Below are 22,566 nucleotides of genomic sequence, written 5' to 3'. Positions count from 1 at the left end.
GACCAGAACTTTAAGAAATGCTGTTAAGAAATGCTGAAACTGTCATCACTGGAGCTCCGCACTCAGTATGGAAAGCAGTCCTCCTCTTCTTTCTCCTCCTGAGTTGATTCTCTATCACACTCACCATACTAGCTATTCTACATTTTTCTTCTCAAGTTTTTTATACCACTCCCTCCCTATATACTTCCCAAATCCTCTCCTTCTGAGGACCTTGCCTTATACTTGAAAAAAACCAAGGCCATTCTCCATGAGCCTAGTCTTTATCTCACAATGCTCAGACATCTTGCCCCTATTTTCTCCTTTATTTCAGTCTCTGATGACCAGATTTCTCTTACGCTTGCTAAAGTCATGCCCTCTGTATCAATTATGTCATTCAAATAGAAACAGGACTACTAAACCATATCTAAAGATCTCTGCTGGCCACAAATTGATTTAGAAAACCACACAATAACATTATCTGTGTTTAATTGTATTTTTATTCATTTTGTTAGATGTTTCCCAATTACATTTTAGTCTGGTTCAGGCTTTATGTTAGATACCTCTGTTCTACATATACCCCTAATCTCCTCCTTCTTCAGCAGACTGAGCCTACCCTTAATCCATTCCTTCTTTAATCTTCAAACTCTGCCTATCATCTACTGGGTCCTTCCTTGCCGCCCATAAATATACCAAACTCTCTCAATCTCTTCCTATAAATACCTTTTACTGCCATGTCTAGTAACTAGCATACTTTATATTTTCTCCCTTTCTCAGCTAAATTCCATGAAAAAAGCTATCCCCAACTGATGCCTTCATTTCCTCCTCTCTCAGTCTCTCTTAAACTTTCTTCAGTATGGCTTCCAGCCTCAATACTCCACTGAAACTGCTCTCTTCAGAGTTATCAATTATCTCTTTTTAAAAACCTCTTACCTTCCTTCTTAGAACCAACATTAAATATTGCTTCCAAGGCAGAAGAGTGGTATGGGCTAGGCAATAGAGGAGAAGTGACTTGTCCAGGGTCCAGCTGGGAAGTATTTAAGTTCAGATTTGAACCCAAGACCTCCTGTCTGGGCCTGCCTCTCAATGCACTGACCACCTAGTTGCTCTTTGATAATCTCTTGATTGCTAATTTAATAGCCTTTTCTTGATCCTCATTCTTCTCCTGGCCATCCCCCCCACCCCTCCACCCCTATCCCCTTCCTCTCTCCTTCTCTCCTTCCCCGACCTCCAGCCCATTCTCCACTCAATCCTGAAAGTGATTTTCTTAAGAACAAGTTTGGTTCTCCCTTGCCCAGTAAAATCTTTTGGGATCCCTGTCCCAGCATAAAATAAAAATCCTTTGTTTGGCATTTAACATTCTTTGCCTCTTAGTCCCTTTCTACCTTTCCAATCTTTTTACTCCTCAGTCATATAGCATCTACTTGCAGTTCCTCAAACATTATACTCCATTCCCCTGACACTGGGCCTTGGCCTTGGCTATGTACTATTTCTGGTATGCTTTCTCTCCCAGCCTTTCTGCCATTACTATTTCTGGCTTCCTGATTCTGCTCAAGTATCTCCTCTAGGAGGCCTTTCCTGGACATACCAGTTGCTAGTTCCATCTCCTCTAAGGATCTTTCCAATCTATTTGGTATTTGTGTTGCATGTTCTTATTTATAGAAGCAAACTTCTTGAGAGACTGTTTCTGCTTTTTTGTTTGTTTTCCTAGTGGCTAGCACAGTGCCTACTATGTAAATACTTAAATGCTTATTGATGGATTAGTTGAGAGACTTCTTAAAAATTTTTTTTGCTAAAACTTAATACTAAACACCACTGCAACTAATCAGACTTGCTCACTAACTATAAATATTTTAATTAATTTAGACACATAAAATGTTATACTTCTCAAATTATGCCTAAATCTCCATCAGAATTCTTTGTCCAGGGCAGCTGGGTAGCTCAGTGGATTGAGAGTCAGGTCCTGGGTTCAAATCTGGCCTCAGACACTTCCCAGCTGGGTGACCCTGGGCAAGTCACTTGACCCCCATTGCCCACTCTTCCACCTAGGAACCAATAAACAGAAGTTAAGGGTTTAAGAAAAAAAAAAGAATCCTTTGTCCATTTGTTTTTATTTTTCTTTTCTTTCAAATAGTTGTAGTTCATATGAATCCCATCTTTCTGAATCTGCTTTTTTTAAACTTTGCATTATTTTTCCATACTTCTTTGTATTCTTCATGCTTATTGGTTTTAATTATATCATAGTATTCCATTAAATTAAAGTACCTTATTTAACTATTCTCACATGTGATCTTTTAGGTTGATTTCAGCTTTTTGGGGGCAATTAAATCTAATTCTGTGCTAAAAAATCTTTCAACAGGAAGCTATTTTTTGTATGGTTTTTGATAATACTTTCAGGGTATTTTCACAGCAATGAAATCATTGGATCTGAAAAACTATTATTAGTTTTGTAATTTTTATTATATACTGCTAGAATGTTCACCAAAAAGATTTTTGGAAGTTTGCAATTCTTAAAGCAGTGAATGGATATGAGCGTATCTTTTTTCTCCCATATCCCTTTTAGCATTGAGTTTAATTGCTTTTATTTTGTAAAGTTCTTTTTTTATTACATTTTATTTTTAAAGCAACAAATCTATTTTTTTCCCTTTTATGTTCTACTCTATAGGATATATATATAAAAAACAAAATATGGATAGTCAAACAAGATAACTTTTCCTCATTGTCTATGCCCCCCCAAAATATGTCCATTTTGTACCTCAATTGGGACCATCCTCTCACAATCAGGAGGAGGGGTGGTTGTTTCATTGTCAGCCCTGTAGGAACTCATAGAGAACTTTTACAGCTTTCAGAGTTGTTTCTGTTTTATTGTTCTTTTTTGTATCAGTTGTTCTCTTGGTTCTGCTCATGTTGGTCTTTATCAAAGTCTTCACAATTTTCTTCTTTAAAAATATTGATATTAATAGCATAAATTGTTCTGGCTCTGCTCACTTCAGTCTTTTTATTTTTTAAAAAAACTTACTTTCTGCCTTAGTAAAGAGGGGAAAACTAGATATTTAAGGTATGTTCGCCAGAAATCGATTAGCACAGAGGTTAATTAAACAAGGCTTCTAGCCACAAGGTCTCCTCCAATAAAATAAGAGAGGCCTTAAAGCTAGAGCCTCCAGAAACGCTAAGGGAAGAGAGAGGCAGCCCAACTTACCCACATGACAATTCAGAGGGAAGCTGTCTGAGGTCTCACCAGAGATCCTTCAACACCAAGTTCAAAGCTCCAACTGCCTCCACAGGAAGTTATCATCATATTTAAGAGATAGCAGCTTTTGTCACTTCCTGCATCCACCTCCAATTTCAAGTGGACAAATGGCAGCCTCAACACTGTTTTGGACTGCCCAAAGGGCAGTCCCTTGTTCTTGATTTGTTACTTACAATCACGTGTGGGTAGCAGACCTTCCCCTCCCCACTTAATTCTAAGTTGGGTGGGGTGACATTATTTCTGATGGCTAAGTCTAAACAATGAATGAGGATGAGCTAATTCCATTTACACAATCCCCCCTGATGATTCTTGGGTTCCTAGTCACCCCAAGTGATCACTTAACATAATCATCTTGTACCCACAAGGGTCTTCTAACTACAACAACTACAAATTTAGTTAACCTCTGTGCCCTTCTGCTGGGGTCTCTAAATTCCACCTGGTTTGGGCCTCAGGTCTGGGCCAGAGTTTCTCTCTCTCAACTTCCCTATCTTCAACCTTCTTAATTGTAAATAAACCATCATAAAAGTCATCCTGACTTGGGTCTATTTTAATTTGAAATCACGTTAATCGATTTCTGGCTAATATACCTTAAATATCTAGTTTTCCCCTCTTACAGTATCAATTCTGTGTAAATGGAATTAGCTCAAGCCCATTCATAGTCAAAAATCTGCCCATCCTAGGCATAGAAATGATGTAATCCTCACCTTCCTTAGTGGGGAGGGGAGACAAGTTACCCACACATGAAAATTCTAGGATAAAAGAGTAGCAAAGGCTAGGATTGAGGTTAAGTGACTTTCCCAGGGTCACACAACTAGGAAGTGCCTGAGGCCAGATTTGACCCCAGGTCTTCTAGATACTAGTCCTGATACTGACACTTTGTCCACTGTTACCTAGCAGCTGCCTTTTATTTTTTTAATTATTTTTTAAAATTAAGTTCATTTAATTAATTTAGAATATTTTTCCATGGTTACATGATTTCATATTCTTTCCCTCCCCTCTTTCCACTCCCCCCCCCCCCCGTAGCCAACAAGTAATTCCACTGGGTTTTATGTGTGTCATTGAACAAGATCTATTTCCATATTATTAGTATTTGCACTAGGATGATTGCTTAGAGTCTATATCCCCAATCATATCCCCATCAACCCATGTGATTAAGCAGTTGTTTTTCTTCTGTGTTTCTACTCCCACAGTTCTTTCTCTGGATGTGGATAGTGTTCTTCCTCATAAATCCCTCAGAATTGTCCTGGATCGTTGCATTGCTGCTAGTACACAAGTCCATTACATTCAATTATGCCACAGTGTATCTATCTCTGTGTACAATGTTCTCCTGGATCTGCTCCTTTCACTCTGCATCAGTTCCTATAGGTTATTCCAGTTCACATGGAATTCCTCCAGTTCTTTATTCCTTTGAGCACAATACATCACCAACAGATACCACAATTTGTTCAGCTATTCCCCACTCAAAGGGCACCCTCTCATTTTCCATTTTGCAGCTGTGTTTTAAAAAATAATTATCTTAATCATGTAAACATGAAAACTTTTAAATAAGTAAAATTTAAAAAGAATTCTCTTCATTTTTCATCAGTTCATATAAATCTTTGTATCTCTTGGAAAGGAAGGAAACAAGCATTTTATTAAGTGCCTAGTATGCACCAGACACTGTGCTAAGTGCTTCACAAATATTATCTCATGTGATTCTCACAGTAGCCTTGGGAGGTAGGTGCTGTTATTCTCTCCATTTTACAGTTGAGGAACTGAGGCAGGCAGATTAAGTGACTTGCCCAGGGTTACACAATTTGTAAGTGTCTGAGCCTGCATTTGAATTTCTTTTCTTGATTTTAGGCACATTACTCTATCCATTATGCCACCTAATTACATTTTTTCATTTCATAGAACACAATAATATTCTATTATAAACATATACCAGAATTTTTTATACATTTATTAATATTCATTTTTAACCCGTTTACATACTTTATTCCCCTACTTCCCCTTCACCCCCTGCGCTCCCCCTACCCATGGCTGACGCACATTTCCAGTGGTTGTAACATGTGTCCTTGTTCAGGGCCTATTTCCATATTGTTGTTAGTTGCATTGGTGTGGTCGTTTTGAGTCCACATCCCCAATTATGTCCGCCTCAGCCCCTGCATTCAAGCAATTGTTTATCTTCTATGTTTCCTCTCCTGCAGATCTTCCTCTGAATGTGGGTAGCGTCTTTACCATAAATCCCTCAGAGCTGTCCTGTGTCATTGTATTGCTGCTGGTACAGAAGTCCATTGCATTCGATTTTACCATAGTATATCAGTCTCTGTGTACAATGTTCTTCTGGCTCTGCTCCTTTCACTCTGCATCAATTCCTGGAGGTCTTTCCAGTTCACCTGGAACTCCTCCAGTTTATTATTCCTTTGAGCACAATAGTATTCCATCACTAGCATATACCACAGTTTGTTCAGCCATTCCCCAATTGAAGGACATACCCTCCCTTTCCAGTTCTTTGCCACCACAAAAAGCACAGCTATAAATATTTTCGTACAAGTCTGTTTATCTATGATCTCTTTGGGGTACAAACCCAACAATGATATGGCTGGATCAAAGGGCAGGCATTCTTTTATAGCCCTTTGAGCAGAGCTCCAAATTGCCAGCCAGAATGGTTGGATCAGCTCACAACTCCTATATACCAGAATTTGTTAAGCCATTTCCCAACTGATGAATATCCCCTTATTTTCCAGTTTTCTGACACCCTCCATTTCTCTAGACTAAACATGCCATTTTTCTTTAATTCTCATATGATTCAAGGCCATTTATCACATTATTAGTATATCAGTCTCTGTGTACAATGTTCTTCTGGCTTTGCTCCTTTCACTCTGCATCAATTTCTGGAGGTCTTTCCAGTTCACATGGAATTCCTCCAGTTTATTATTCCTTTGAGCACANATATGGCTGGATCAAAGGGCAGGCATTCTTTTATAGCCCTTTGAGCATAGCTCCAAATTGCCAGCCAGAATGGTTGGATCAGTTCACAACTCCACCAGCAATGCATCAATGTCCCAATTTTGCCACATCCCCTCCAACATTCATTACTCTCCCCTTCTTTCATTTTAGCCAATCTGCTAGGTATGAGGTGATACCTCAGAGTTGTTTTGATTTGCATTTCTCTAATTATTAGAGATTTAGAACACTTTCTCATGTGCTTATTGATATTTTTGATTTCTTTACCTGAAAATTACCTATTCATGTCTCTTGCCTATTTATCAATTGGGGAATGGCTTGATTTTTTTATACAATTGATTTATTAACTCCTTGTATATTTGAGTAATTAGACCCCTGTCAGAGTTTTTTGTTATAAAGATTTTTTCCCAATTTGTTGTTTCCCTACTGATTTTGACTACATTGTTTTTGTTTGTACAAACCCTTTTTAATTTAATGTAATCAAAATTATTTATTTTACATTTTGTAATTTTTTCTAACTCTTGCTTGGTTTTACAATTTTCCCTTTCCCATAGATCTGACAAGTATACTATTCTGTATTCACTTAATTTACTTATAAGTTTCCTTCTTTATATTCAAGTCATTCACCCATTCTGAATTTATCCTGGTGTAGGGTGTGAGAGGTTGATCTAAACCTAATCTCCTAATCAACTTTAGAAATTAAAACCCCAAGATCTTTTCAGAACTACTGCTGTCTATCCATGCCTCATCCATCTTATACTTGTGAAGTGGGTTTGGTCTGGGATTCCTGCTCTAGTTTTTCTTCTTCAGAGTGGGCTAGATGTTAGAAATGAGATTCTGCTTTGTACCTGGGATTTGAGCCATTGTTGCTGTTTTTTTGGCTTTTGGACTTCCTCCTTTTTGGTACACTGAGTGAGACCTCTACCCCAACCATAGGTCCTCTTCTCAGTCTGCCTTGGTTCTGTGACCTAAAAGTAGGTAGTGGATGACTGCTGCCAGTTCACACATCTCCCCATCTCAGTGTTCCAGTATGGGTCCAGTGGAACCCTGGGATGGGTTTGGGCCATAGTATAGTGCCTAGGTACTAGAATGTTCCATACAGAATGCTCCTGGCCCAACCCTAGTTCCTACTGTCCTCATCTGTTATCTTCTGCTAAATTGGGCTGGACAAATTACTTACTGATGTTTTCTAGATTTTCCTATGAGGATTCAGTCAGGGGCATTTTCTTTTTTTTTTTTTTTAAAGAAAGGTGGGCCATCTCTATGTTTGTCATTGGTCAGTCTCCCTTTCAATCATATCCAGCTCTTTGTGACCCCATTTGGAATTTTCTTGGCAAACATAATGGAGTGGTTTGCCATTTCTTCTCCAGCTCATTTTATAGATGAGGAAACTGAGACAGACACGGTTAAATGACTTGCTCAGGACATACAGCTGGGAAGTATCTGAGACTGGATTTGAATTTGGAGTGATGAGTCTTTCTGACTTCAGATCCAGCACTGTTTCCTCTGTGTCACCTAGCTGGTCCATTTTTAAAATCTCTTTAGAGAAGTTTTGTGGAGAGGAGCTCCTCTTACTAGTTCCTCCACCACTCTCATCTTCTCTTGTGACTTGAATTCATCAGATGCAGCAAAGTGCTCTCTTACTCTTCTTTCTTACCTTGGGGTCACCTCCCTGTTAGTCAATTTTGTTCTGACATTTCTGCTTTAAAGTTTGTTCTCTTTTGTAGAGAGGACAAACAAAGTGAGAATTGAGTAGATAACATTTATGAAGTACCTGCCATAGGCCAGGCTCTGTGCTAAGCACTGGGAATACAAAATCAGGCAAAAAGATATTCTCTGCCCTCCTCAAGCTCACAGTCTAATAGAAGAGGCAGCGTGAAAACAGTTATGTACTACTGTGCCTCTCAGTCTTCTCTGTGTTGTCACTCATCAAATTGTCTCATCCACTTCAAATAAAGGTCCTTTCTCTTCTTTGAATCACCCCCTCATATCATTCTTAAAAACCCATAACCTCTAGAGGTCCTTAGCTTCTGTCAACAGTCTTAGTTTTAGCCTCCCTTACACGACTTTTTTAAGATTGTTCTGTTTTCTTATATTCATTTTCTGTTCCTTGGCATTGCTTTTCATACTGTGTTTGTTTTAAAGTCTTCTGGTATAACCACATTGGTCTCTTCTGACAAATTTTGTTTTTCCTTCCCTTGGAATTTTTTGTCTTCAGAATCTTCATCTCTGACTTCCCTTGAAGCCTTTTTTTTTTTTTTTCCATAGAATCCTGTCTTATCTTTTCTCTGAACTCTTTGCAGAATGCTTTCTCAAAACCTAGGTTGTGTGTTAGGACCATGCATAGAATTCTTTTTCTAGCAGCAGCTCTGGTATGCAGTGTTCACTTCCTCTTAAAGTTTCCCATCATTTCCACCCCAGTAATTAAACTGTTAGTGAGGATCATATGTAGAAGAGAAGAAAGAAGTGATCACTGTGGCATGTCAAGACAGTATTAGTTGCTCTGCATTTGGCAAAGAGAGTGTCCACTAATATCTGGATTATCAAAGTCTTTCCATCCCATCACAGTTTCATCGCATCTTTACCAGACTGCTGGAATCATAATTCCCACCAGAGAGACAATATAAATTAGGAGTGCAGAATGTGACATGCATTGTTGGACACAGCCAGTGCCTGAATTCTTTTGTATGTGACTGTGCTTATTTTAAAGAAGTGCTTTCATTTATTTTTGTTGAGGGTGGGGGTGGGGAGTCATGGGAATGGTAGAAATAATTCCAAAAAATAAGAAAAGAATGGAAAGAACATCAGTGAAACATTTAGAAAATACACAGAAGAGAGCAGAGAGATGTTCAGAATGGGGTAGAGTCAGCAGGAAGGTGTTGGACTTGATGGCCTCTAAGAGAGCCTTTCCTTTGAGCTCTCAATGATCCTATGAGTGAAATTTAAAATATACTTCAAAAATTAAGTTATACATGGTAGAAACTCATGGTGGTATATAAAATCCTTTTCTAATCTTTTGTAAGGAAATATTCATATTCAATTTTATGATAATTAAAAAAAAATAAAAGGTAAATGAAGATCTAAGACCCTGTCACTTACTCTCTTGCTCAGAAGCCCCAGCTGCTTCCTCCTACCTCTGTCTGGCCTTTGGAGCTCCTCATAGTCAGGTCCTAATTTATCATTCCAGGCTAATCTCACATCACTTACCATTATGTACTCTATGTTTCGGCCATACTGGCTTATTTGCTGTGCCTCCACATGAGATATTCCATCTCTCCCCTCTCTGTCTTTGTACAACCTGTCTCATTTGTCAAAATGTTCTACATTCTCATGTATGCTGAGGAATTGCCATCTTCCTTCCAAGTACAGCTTGAGGGCTGCCTTCAGTAGAAAACCTTTTTTAATCTCCCTGATTGATGATTCCCTCCCTGCACCCTTCAGAATGACTTCATTATATACTGTATGTATTTAGTGTAGCTTGTCTATGCACATGTTTTTTCTCTCTATAGAAAATACAAGCTTCTTGAGGGCAGCGACTGTTTAGTTTTGGTCTTTGTGTCCCTGCTGCTCAGCATAGTCCTTTGTTACATACATAGTACTTGCTTGATAGGTGAATTTTGTTCAGTGACTTTTAGATTTCTATATCCAGGAATTAGCTTTCTCTTAAGCCTTTTGTCTTGCCTGCTAGACATCTATAATTGAATTGGTTTTATAGGCATCTCAATCTCGACACATCCAAAAGAAATACATTCTTTTCTCCCTTAAATCTCCTCTCATCTTTTCTAATTCTTCTGGGGACATCACCATCCTTTTGGTCTCTCAGATTTAAAACCTTACACAACTTTTCATGCTTTAGGTCCTTCAGTGCCCATGTGATATTATAATCATTCTCCTCAACCACTACCATTTATTTACATAATACTTTAAGGTTTGCAAAGCACTGTAAGTACAGTTTATCTTCACAACAGCTGTGGGAGGCAGGGGCGATCATTTTCCTCATTTTATAGGTGAGGAAACTGAGGTTGAAAAGGGTTAAGTGATTCACCCCAGTAAATAATGTAGAATGTTATGTCTTGCTGACCTCAAGACTGGGCTCTCTATACTGTACCCTCTAGCTGCTATAAATCAGTTGTCAAGACTCAATGACTCTGTTTGGACAATAACATCTCTCTTGTTCACTTGTCTTTTCATTCACACCTTTGGCCCTCATCACTTCTAATCTAAATTACTGCAGTAGGCTTCTAATTAAATGAGCTTCCTGCTTCCAGATGTTCTCCCCCCCTTCTAATCATTCTCAACTGCCCTGTAAATATTCTGCCTGGCATTTAAAGCTCGTGATTTTTATTTCTTTTGAAAACTTATTTCATATTCCCTTCTTCCTTCATGCATTTTAGACAGACTTGCCCACTTGGTGGGAGTTCCATCTCCCATCCTGCCAATACTCCATCATCTCCTCTAACTCTGAAATGCTTAACTTCCTTTGAGGTTCATCTGGGACGCCACTTCCTGGGCAAAGCTTTCTCTGATTCTTCCCCTCTGCCACTCCCTGCCCATAGCCTCTCCTCATTCTCTCTGAAGACATTTTTGTATTTTCTTGTTTTCAGTACTTGTTGTATCTCCTGCTAGAACACAGACTTCTTGGAGACCTGCTTGATATACTCAGCATCCAGCATAGCACTTTGCACATTGTAGCTAGTTCAGAAATGTTTATTGAATTGAATCTTTCCTAATTTAAAAAATCTTCTACTCCACAGGGAAGCTGAGAAGACCAAACTCCTAATAGCTGCACAGAAACAAAAGGTAGTGGAGAAAGAAGCAGAAACAGAAAGAAAGAAGGCTATCATAGGTACCTGCTTCCCATTTGCCATGAATGTACCTTGTGGAAAGATGTATGTTAAATGAATTTGTACTATTAACAAGATAAATAGCTATGCCATATGAACTTGGTGATGACCCAGTCATACTGGGGAGAGTGGAAGGGGGACCAGGCATTTATTAAACACCTCATATGTGCCAGGCACTATTGCAAGTGCTTTACAAAAATCTCATTTGATCCTTATAATAATCCTGTGAGGTAGGTAATGCTGTTACCTTCATTCTATATTTAAGGAAACTGAGGCAGACAGGTTAAATGACTTGCCTGGCCAAGATCACATAATTAACATGTGTCTGAGGTCATATTTGAACTTGTCTTCCTGACTTCAGGCCTATCGCCCTTTCCATTGTGCTGCCTAGCTGCCTCCTGGAAAACCCTTCCTCCCCTCAGCAGCCCTACAGTTCCCAAAACCAGGTATGAAATGAGGTCATATTGAACTCTAGCCTCCTCTATATTGAATGTCAATGGCTACTGTTTCATTAGTTTCTAAGGATATTTGTAGTGGGCATTATAAGTAGTAGGTTCCCCATGAACTTAAAAAAACAACAGATATAAGTCAAAAAAAGAAAAACAATATGGTAAAGGATTGGGAAGTCTACATCTAATCATTGGTTTCCCTCACCAATGCAAAGCACTCAGTCCTAAGGTACATCCTGTTGCATTTGGCTAGATGAATGCTGCCCCCTGAAGTGACCTTGTTGCTATGGGTAAAACTCTTCATGGCCCCATCACTTTGTGTATCTTCTCCTTTCTATCTAGCACTTTGCTAGCCCACTTCCCTTCTCTATCTATTGCTTTACATTTAGAGGTTGCAAAATTATCTTCATATTTGACCAAGACATAATTGGGCAGAGAAATAAAATGTAAACTGTATTCCAAAGGCAAAAGTGTTTTACATTTTCATTAGTATGGATAGTTAAGTTGATTTTTTTTTCCACATTCTTATGGAAGGTTTGTTTGTAGTTTCTGGATCTGCACCCAGTTCTCTGTAATAACTATTTTAGTTTTTTTAGCTTTTTAAAAAATATATGAAACTCATGTTCTTGAAAAAGTGGAGAACCTGATTTCTGTGGGCTTCCCTATCCTCTAGGAAAACATAACCAGAAGGGCCACGTAAAAACCAGAAGCCTAAATATAGCTATTTCTCTTTTATTTTTAATTTTAATTTTTAAATTTTTTTCAATGCTTACATTATTCATTTTCCTTCCCTCCCCATTTCTCTTTCCCCTCCCAGAACTGACAAGCAATTCCACTGGGTTGTACAAATGTTATCACTTGATATCCATTTCCATATTATTCATTTTGCTATAGAGCGATTTTTTTAAAGCCTAAACCCCAAATCACATACCCATATNGCTTTTTAAAAAATATATGAAACTCATGTTCTTGAAAAAGTGGAGAACCTGATTTCTGTGGGCTTCCCTATCCTCTAGGAAAACATAACCAGAAGGGCCACGTAAAAACCAGAAGCCTAAATATAGCTATTTCTCTTTTATTTTTAATTTTAATTTTTAAATTTTTTTCAATGCTTACATTATTCATTTTCCTTCCCTCCCCATTTCTCTTTCCCCTCCCAGAACTGACAAGCAATTCCACTGGGTTGTACAAATGTTATCACTTGATATCCATTTCCATATTATTCATTTTGCTATAGAGCGATTTTTTTAAAGCCTAAACCCCAAATCACATACCTACATATATATATATGTATATATATATATATATATATATATATATATATATATATATATATATATATATATATATATACACACACACACACACACACATACAAGTGATAAGTGATGTTATGTGTTCTTTTGCATTTCTACTTCCCTAGTTCTTTCTTTCAATGTGGATAGCATTCTTTCCCATAAGTCCTTCAGGAGTGTCTTGGCTTGTTTCATTGCTGCTAGTAGTAAAGTCCATTACATTGGATTGTTCCACAATGTTTTACTTTCTGTGTACAATGTTCTCCTGGTTCTGTTCTTTTCATTCTGCATCAGTTCATGGAAATTCTCCCCATTCATATGGAAATCCTCCAGATCATCATTCCTTACAGCACAATAGTATTCCATCACCATCATATACCACAATTTGTTCAGCCATTCCCCAATTGAGAGACTCCCCCTCATTTTCCAATTTTTTGCCACCACAAAGAGTGTGGCTATGAATATTTTTGTACAAGTATTTTTCTTTATTATCTCTTTGGGCTACAAACCTAGGAGTGGTATTGCTGGATCAAAGAGTATACATTCTTTTAAAGCCCTCTGCACATAATTCCAAATTGCCTTCTCTGTTTGATTTTAGAGAGAAACATGAAGAATGTCTTTAAATTAAGATTTTTTTTTTAGAACAAGGAAGAAAAAATTCAATCATTAGATAGAACAGATATTAAAAGATATAGTTAAGGCTTACAAAAGGAGATAGAGAGTGATAGAAACATGTAGAAGCAAGGGTGCTTTGGGTTGTAGGTCTCATTTATTGTTGCCCTTTGAAATTTTGATTAGCTGCTCTTAATTGTTCATCCTTGAAACTTCAAAGGTCTTCTGTGACTAAGATAGCCTCAGGAGGTAATATAGGAGAAACTGTTCTCAAAAGAATAATTATTCTTTGTACTGTAATGTTGTTGGCAAAGAAAGTATCACCTTTTATGGGAAGCCTAGCATCAGCTTCAAGGTCAGCAGTTCTCCTGACTTCAGCAGATTCAACACTTTTGTGTAAAACACTGCTAGGTGTTGGAGATATAAGATGATAATTGACACAGTCCCTATTCGCCAAGAACTTAAAATATAATAATAGACTTAGGACTAGATCTGTGATGTTGATTTTCTTTTCATAATTACATTTCTAATCAAATGTCAAGACTGTATTAGATGAGATTAGATTGATCAGATGTTGAATGCTTTGATGGAGAAAAAGAAATTTCCTACACAGCATTAAGCAGGAGATTGTCTTTTGGAAATAAGACCAGCAAACTCAGGAAATTCTTTCCTTTTTTGTAATTCACTTTGGAGACCGAAGTATGCTTTCCATGAATGTGGAAGTTGGGAAATATTGGGGCAGCTAGGTGGCACCATAGTGCACAGAGTACCCAGCCTTGAATGAGGAGGACCATTGTTCCAATCTAGCTCTGTGATCCTGGGCAAACCATTTAACCTATGTTTAAGGCAATTTCCTCAACTGTAAATTTTGATTGGTAATAGCATCCAATTCCCTGGTCTGTGAAGATTAAATGAGATAATTAATTGTAAAGGTGTTTAGCACATTGTCTGCCACATAGGAAGCACTATATAGATGTTAGCCATTATTTTCATCATTATTCACCAAGTTAAAATTTTTTGATTGAATTTTTATTGTAATTGGTGCATTGTGCTTTTGATCTGGATGCTCTACTTAGACTGAATGCTCGTGTTGGTGAACTTTGCCTGTGAAAAGACTGGTTGGCTCTGAGCTCCATGACCATCACTTGTATCCTTGTTGGAGTTCAGTATATATAGCTGCCAGAATAATGCTCCTCAAAAACTGCTTTTACCCTTCTCCTGCTGAGGCACTTCCTCCTTTCAAAGCCTTATTATGCCAGACAAAATAGTCAAGCACAGCTCAAACCTCGTTTCATTGCTTTTAGCCTCCCTAGCCAGACTCAGACTTTCTACTCTCCCTTCCATGTGACTGTTCATGTCCAGCTCAGACCTTTGCCCACGATTATGTTCTCTCAATTCTTTCCAATTTGCTACTTCTTTCTTTGGTCATTCCCCTATCCCTCTTTCCCTCCCCACTTAGTCACAAGGCTATGTTATTTGGATTATCATTTACCCCGTCGCTTTTCATGTCTGTATTTGATGTTCCTAAGGGATTAATAAGCCCTTCACGGTCAAAGTCTGTTCAGCCTATTTTCTTGCCATGGCACCTCAGAACAATTAAGTAGCAATTATATTTTTATTTTTATAATTTTTGGCAACTATTTATTAAGTAGCTCATTTGTTCCCAGATGGAGCCTTGCTGCTGGCAAGTCTCTGTCTCTGAGAGGTTTATGGTCTAGTGGTGGGTATAAAATTGACATGTTATGATATAGTATCCAAGTGCTAGATTGTATAGTACAGAGAGTGTGTGTATATGTGTACATATGCCATAAATACTGCTTTTAAAGGGATGTTTTTCTTGTTCTTCATTGTAGAGGCAGAGAAAACTGCACAGGTGGCAAAAATTCGGTTTCAGCAGAAGGTGATGGAGAAAGAAACTGAGAAGCGTATTTCTGAAATTGAAGGTGCGTTTTCTCAAATGAGGACTGCCCCTATTTTATGTCCTACCTTTCTTTCTCAGAAAAAGGAGAATTCTTGTTATTTCAAGGGATAGGGAGTGTGGGTGGTTAAAACCATATCTTTTCTCTCCTAGTTACCAGTTCCAGGCAGGCCAGTTATGGGCAGCTCAACAGAAACATCTGGGTTATGTTCTCAACTGCTGGTCTGTGACTGTGGGTAAATCATCTGACTCAAGCCTTAGTTTTTGCCCTGCTGAAAACAAGGTTGATGATCTAGCTGCCATTTGTTTCTTATATAGACTTAGTATGAAGATTACCTATGAACTATTGTAAAGAACATGGGAAAATTAATGTATGTTTTTTGTGACTTGATTTTTAACCTGAACTGTAGATTTTTCTTCATAATTAGAGAAATAAATGTTGGTCCTTTATATATGTAAAAGTTCTTTTGATTTAAAAGTTAGCTTCTTTCAGGCTCCAAATGTTTTTTGAATATTCATACTTTTTTTGCTTGTGTCATCTTACTTTTGTCTCTTCATCCTTGCGCCTGGGTGATTTAGGAGTAATTATTTTTTCCAGAACTGATTGGCAGGAAATGGTTGAGATGGCTTAGACAGAATGTAAGGGAACCAAGTCTTTCATCGGTGTTGATTGAGCCAGGCATTTGGTCAAGTGCTGTTGGAACATGCAAAGAAATGTACCTTTTCTTAAGGACAGGAATGCAACCTCTGAGAGCTGGGGGGAGAGTAGGAATAACTTGGTTTTTGATTAAATGGATTGATTTATTTTATTATAGTTGCTAGGACTGCCTGAGTGGAGAGAGAAAATGGAGACAAAGGAGAAAGGAATAAAACAGTAGGGAAATAGGCAGATTTAAAATGAGAGCATTAAGGCTTCTTTTATTGCGAAATTTGTAATTATGGTAATCTGCATCTTGTACTACTTATCTGTCCTCAGATCTTGGGGTACACATCTTGTTCCCCCTCTCTCCCATCAGGAGGAGTCTAAAATCTTCCCCAACTGGGGGATGGCTTCTAAACTTGTGTCTTAGTGTTCTCTCACTGTGCTCTGCCTATTAGATGCTGCATTCCTGGCCCGAGAGAAGGCAAGAGCAGATGCGGAATACTACACTGCACACAAACATGCCACTTCAAACAAGGTGACTGGATTTGGCTCCCCAAAACCTTTTCCTGATATTCCGGATGGGAGGAATATGGGAAAGCAGAAAAGTGGGATTTAGTCTGAAGTTCTGCTGTCTTTTGGCAGTTGATTAGATGAAGGTGGTTTAATCTGCTATCTAGGGACTGTGGAGTCTCTACAGTCAAGGGAGTAGGGGGAAGATTAGCTCTTGGTTGGTCTGGGCTGAAGAAAGGAAGGGAATATAACGCCAGAATGTGAAGTAATCCATTGATGCAATCTGAATGGTCTAAGAATTTCTTCTCTAGGAGAGATCCAGCCAATGGCAGCAGGAGAGTGTTTAGATTGATCTTAAGAAGTATGTGAAGTAAATTATTTAGGGGCTTTGGTCCCTAACATCCTCATGGCAGGACATAGGGGTCAGTTTGACAATCTGACAGCCTGACGCTGGTGTCTCCTTGGTGTCCTTTGGTGTCATTGTGAGTGTCCCGAGCTTCTACATGCCAGCACCAGTGCAGTGTCACTATGGAGGGAGGAGCTAGAGTATTTAAAAATTGAGTTTGGGAAGGAGAGGGGCCTTTTTGCTTCTGCTTTTGAACTGAATGGTTTTGGGGGTTTTGTTCTCTCTTGACTTCTATATCTGATTTGGCCACCTCTGGCAAGTGTCAGTCTCAGCCATCTAGCTAAATTAATCAGATCTATCCCTAATGTTAAAAAGGCTGAAATCTCTCTCTTTCTACTTCTTTCACTCTCTCCTTACCAATAAAAGCTTATAAATATGGTAATATGTCTCCAGATTAATTTTTAGTTGTAATAGACTGTCAGGAATTCAGTTTGGGGAAACTGAGTTAGTAACAAGGATCAGATTGAGGACACCTGCGGAGCTGCTAGTCCATAAGAAACCAGGGCACTTAAGCTGTGGAAGAGCTGCTTTCTTTTACAGACATGATATGGGCCCTAGTAGAGGGCCTGCTTGAGAATTGGGAACTTAGGATCTTAGAATGAGGAATGGATCTTGGAAATGATCTAATTTTAGAAACAGTAAAGCATTTTAGAAAGTGCTTTATACACCTTATTTGATCCCTAAAACCCTTTGAAGTGTAGCTGCTATTATTATCTCTGTCTTATAGATGAAAAAACTGAGGCAGGTATAGTTCAAGTGATTTATCCAGGATCACACAGTCACTTAGTGTCTGATGGAGGATTCTGACTAAGGTCTTTCTAACTCCCAAGTTTAGCCCTTAATACATCATATAATCCTGCCTCAGAATTCTTTTCAGATCTTATAACCATTATCCATTTTTGTTAGTTTCCACAGGGACAAATAATGCAGCTAGCAGGATTTTAGAAAGCATTGCTAGGGATGATGAAATAGGGACTGGGCAACACATGGAAGACGTTAAGTAGGTATATATTTCATTGCTTAATTTAAGGAGCTTCAGAGGGTAGAGAGATTGGTAAATGGAACTATAAGTGAAGAAGAAAGAATTTAGAATGTAGGTATTTGGAGAGAAGACATAGTTAGGGTTAATAAAAATGTATTCTAGGAGATTTATGGATTTGACAGAAGATGTTAAACTGAAAATGGAGGGGGGAGGGGAGAGAGAGAGAGAGAGAGAGAGAGAGAGAGAGAGAGAGAGAGAGAGAACATATGTGTGTCTGTGTAGGTATACACAGGTAACAGAGAAAAGTAAATTAAGACCTGAGAAGTGCCCTCATTAGGTTAGGAGAAAGAGCCTTCAAAGTTTACACACAGACATATAACCTAGTTAAAATAAAGTGAATTAGAGCTCTTAGTGCAAGAAAGAGTAAGTCCAGCCTAGGGATGTGACTGAAAAATTGTCACAGAAGAAAGTGAATGTTATTCAGAAATCATAGGTTAGGTAGAAGGTGGAATACAGGGATAGCAGTAAATATTAAAGGGACAAACTCCTGCAGGAATCTTATCTGTCCAAAGAGTAAAATATACTGGAAATCATTTGAGAAATCAGTGGATTTTTTTACATTCAAGTTTAAATTAAGCTGGAAATTATCCTACTGGGGAAATGCAAAGTTGTCTTAGTGGAGGGTATGGTAGGGAAGAGCACTAACATCTGAGGAACCAGGAAAAGCATCTTGTGAAAATGGTATCTGAGATGAGTTTCCCTGAAGAAGAAAACTCAGAGATTCCTGAAGATGGAGGCAAGGGTGGAACACATTCTGGGTTGGAAGGTCTGACTGTAATAGAGAGGGCACGAGAAGGAAGAATTGTTCTGATAAATCTTGAGCTAAAGTTTGAAGGACCTGAGACAGCAAAGGAAGAGAGTCTTGTCTTTTATCCTAGCGGCTAAAGGGAGACCCTAAAGCTTCTGGGAAAAGAAAGTGACTTCCTTAGTTCTTTGTTTTAAGGAAGATGATTTTGGCAAGTGTGAAACAGGAGAGAGAATGAAAATTGGGAAACCAAGAAGACTGTTGTGATATTTAAGACAAGAAATAATAAAGACCTTAACTAGTGTGGTGCCAGTGAGTGGAGAGAATGGGACAGATGTGAGAGATGTTATAGAAGGAGAAAAGACAAGACTTGTTTAACTGATTGAGTGTGTTATGCCCAGTTCAGATCCCCGTAGCAAGGATGAGTCCATGCCCACAATGTAATAATCAATAGGAAATTTAATGCTAACTCAGAGTTAGGGTTCAGGATGCTAGAACCAGCCTGGGCCCCATTGGGAGGGAAGCGTGGGTTTTTATGCTAAGTGCAGAGAGTACATAAATCATTTTGGGAGCCTAGTTGTATTGTGTCCTAATGAACACCCTATTGTTAGTGATGGGGGTTTCTCTAAGATGTCCTGATTGGGGAGTTCCTAACTTGTGTTTGCTTAGCTTCTGTGTCATAATTTTGGGGTCCTACAGTTGGAGGTAGAGTTGAGGTGGTGGCATAGATGTTCTTAATGGTCTCTTTGATCCTAAGATCCTCAGAACTAGAGAGCAGGTTCAGAAATGAGATCAGGCAGAAGCTTGTAGAGACTAAACACCTTCTGGATTAACTGATGACTGTCCTCAGTAGCAATGGATAGTGTACTCCAAATATAACGATTAAAAATAATAAAGGCTGAGATAAATATAAAAATTAGTATTTTAATTAAAGCCATGCTGATAGATAAAGTCATTAGACCACACGCTTGTAAGAATTCAAAACTGCCACCCCAGCCATTATTGTTACCTCCCGTCTCTTCCTGAGTCTGCTGGCCAAGAGAGCCACTCCCTCCTAACCCAGGAGATTTAAACTGACCTCTGCGTGGTGACGTAGGCGTCCCCACGCCCAAAGAACAGGAAACGGAAACCCGTTGGACCACGGGAAATGTAGTTTGACAATTTCCACGTGTCCATAGAAAATACATATATATACTTAAAGATGGCATCTCCCAAATTTCACTGTTACACAAAGGAAAATAAGGCTGGTGAATTTTCTTCAATATATCAACTGGTGACAAAGATGGAAGTTGGTCTGAATGGATCTTGCAGGAGGTAAAGGTGTTGAAGGATTGGTGATAAAAATATTACTTGGAACAGAAATTCTTAACCTGTGATCCACAGCTATAAATAGATGTCAGGGGATCTGTGAATTTGGATGGGGGAAAATTTTTCACTTTTATTTTCTCTAACATCTGAAATTTATTATTTCTTTCACTTATGAATATAGGCAGCAAACGTATTCTGAGAAGGGGTCCATAGGCTGCACCAGATTGCCAAAAAGGGGGTCTATGACCCCAAAAAGGTGAAGAATCCCTATAGTCTGGAAGTAGTAGTGAGGAACAGAAAGTATATCCACTCCTTTTAATCCATTGATCTCAGAGGATTGCCACCAGGAAATGGGCTACACAAGATGTATTTCTCAGAGGAGAGTCATTTTTCTGTTAAAGTGAAAAGGTAGAAGGAAATTTGGTTGAAAAGTCTGAGGATGTGGGGAACTTTGTGGACTTTGCAGTCATAGATAGAGTTCTGGTGCTAAATAGAGAATGGAATGGGCTAGGTAGTGGATGAATTGGGCTGGAGGTAGGAGATTGAGAAGGAGTAGGAGTTAAAGTAGAACCTGAGCGTGAAGAGTTTGTGCCTCCATGAAGGAATCTCTAGGGATGTCCTAGCTTGTTGATGGAGGTAAGACCAAAGGCCTTTCCTGTAGGGAAGGGAAGGGGCCAAATTTTGCTGAATGGATTCAGAGTTGTGCTTTAGTAGTACTCAGTGGAACAGGGTGGAAAGAGAAAGGGGAGTCATTGTTTTCTAAAATGAGGGGACAGTTTCAATTATGCATCACTTAAATGTTTTCTAACAGCATATCTCTTATTTGCTCCATGCAGCTCAAACTAACCCCGGAATATCTGGAGCTTAAAAAGTACCAGGCCATTGCAGCAAACAGCAAGATCTACTTTGGCAGCAGCATCCCCAGCATATTCATGGACTCCTCTTGTGCTTTCAAATATCCAGATGCCAGGACTGGGAGAGAAATCTCTCTCCTCTCCAAGGAGGCTTCAGAGCCCTCTGAGAAGAGCCCCATGGGGAACAAAGCAAGCACTGGCTGATGCAAGAGCTGGAAAAACTCGTCTGTACCAAGACATGGCAGTCGGGAGGGTGGGTGGGTGGGGGCAATGATCGGGACAAGGGTTACAATGACTCTGCAAATCAATTCATAGAAATACTGCTCAGTCTACTCTGCTCTCCTGGGATCGGCCTGGTTTATCCACTGACTGCTGGACACAGCTCCCTGGCAGTCAGAGGGTTTTCTTCAACCACAATTCTTTCAAGCTCCCTCTATGTGTTCTTTATAAGCTAGGTACTTGTGAATAGGGAAAAGACTAATGCTAAGACACTGCCTGCACTGGAATGTTAAACACAAAAATATGTAAAGAGTTATTGCTTTTCTAAGTGGCAATCTGCAAATGTTTACATCATACCCTGGGGAAAATGTGTTTTCAGACCAAAGGGACCCAGGTGACTGGTAAGTACAGTAAAGAAGAACTACAAAGACCTGGGTCCCGGGCTCAGTTATTCTCCCCTTTGGGGCTGAGACCCAGGATTTACAGAAGTGATTGACATTTAGTCCATTAAGGTTCTTTGGGAAAGGACCTTCTAAGTGAGTGGATTCTTTTGTCCAACAGCAAAGTGGCCAGTTGGTCTAGAGACCTTGCCATCCGACCAGAAACTCCTGAAGATTTCCTGCTGCCACATCTTAGGTGTGTGGAGATTCAGCAGCAACAGGCTCAGGGACAGGCTGTGCCTGATTCTAAGGTCATTAAACTAATCCTCTCCTCTATAGACTGAAGCACTGCTGTTCCTGATTTCCCCTCCTTTGGGTGATTGTTGTACTTTTTCTCTGCCCGGGGTGTTGGTAGCAAGCTGGCTGAAGACTAGCTCGAGTGTGGCTTGTTCTTAGCTCAGCAGCTACCTGAGAATGGGCTTTGACATCCACTACACACTTTTCTCTTAAATGAAAAAAGTTTTGTTCTTAGAACTGGATTTGGGTGCATCGACATGCCCCAGCACCTCTGCCTCTTTCCAAGGCCAAGCCTGTGACTGCTCTGGTAACTCCATAGCACAATGATTCTTGCTCCTGTTCATCAAAAACCCCAGTGTAGTAAGAAGTATTGGTTAGTGCACTTTGACAGCCTTTCTTTTTTCTGTCCTTACTGGCTAGTTGGTAACTGCCTGCTCTCAGAAAGCAAAAGTGGTCATCTTGTTTGCCCTTCCCAGACTGTCACTGGGAGGCCATCATCCTGCCAAGGGTGCCTGAAGAGGGGCAGTGCCACAGAGAGAAAGATTCTGAATTATTGACACGTGGCCTATTCATCTGGGAGACATTCCCCAGACCTCTCAAGAGGCTGAAATTGGCTCTCCCCAAAGCAACAGTAAATGTAACTTTTCTGAAGATGTCTCCAGTTGGACAAGGAAGCCAGACAGAAGATCATTTGTCTACTCTTGCAGGTGGTGGTAGAAGGTGCTCCAGCAGAGGGCATCCGTTGTGCCAAGAGGGGAAAGCCCAAACCTGAAATGGACCATTTACTCTTAAGATGTTTCCTGAGCTGTGCACTGTGGTGGCATTGTGATTGGAAATTTGTTTTTATTCTTTGTTTTATCAATTCAATT

The 22,566-nt window shown here is 39.2% G+C and overlaps 1 protein-coding gene across 1 annotated transcript in view; it reads left to right on the top strand.

The window, feature by feature from the left end:
- Window positions 1–21,005, top strand: part of ERLIN1 (ER lipid raft associated 1) — a 62,666-nt gene extending 41,661 nt beyond the window's left edge. The window contains exons 9-12 of the mRNA XM_044659141.1: window positions 10,930–11,021; window positions 15,229–15,318; window positions 16,392–16,471; window positions 20,784–21,005. Coding sequence (XP_044515076.1) covers window positions 10,930–11,021; window positions 15,229–15,318; window positions 16,392–16,471; window positions 20,784–21,005 — 484 coding nt within the window. The remainder of the gene's footprint in view (window positions 1–10,929; window positions 11,022–15,228; window positions 15,319–16,391; window positions 16,472–20,783) is intronic.
- The last annotated feature ends 1,561 nt before the right edge of the window (window positions 21,006–22,566 follow it).

The sequence above is a fragment of the Gracilinanus agilis genome, chromosome 2 (genome assembly GCF_016433145.1).
Source record: "Gracilinanus agilis isolate LMUSP501 chromosome 2, AgileGrace, whole genome shotgun sequence".
In the NCBI taxonomy this organism is placed as follows: domain Eukaryota; kingdom Metazoa; phylum Chordata; class Mammalia; order Didelphimorphia; family Didelphidae; genus Gracilinanus; species Gracilinanus agilis.
The sequence above is the reverse complement of the archived record's forward strand: the minus strand, read 5'-3'. Positions and strand labels throughout refer to the sequence as shown.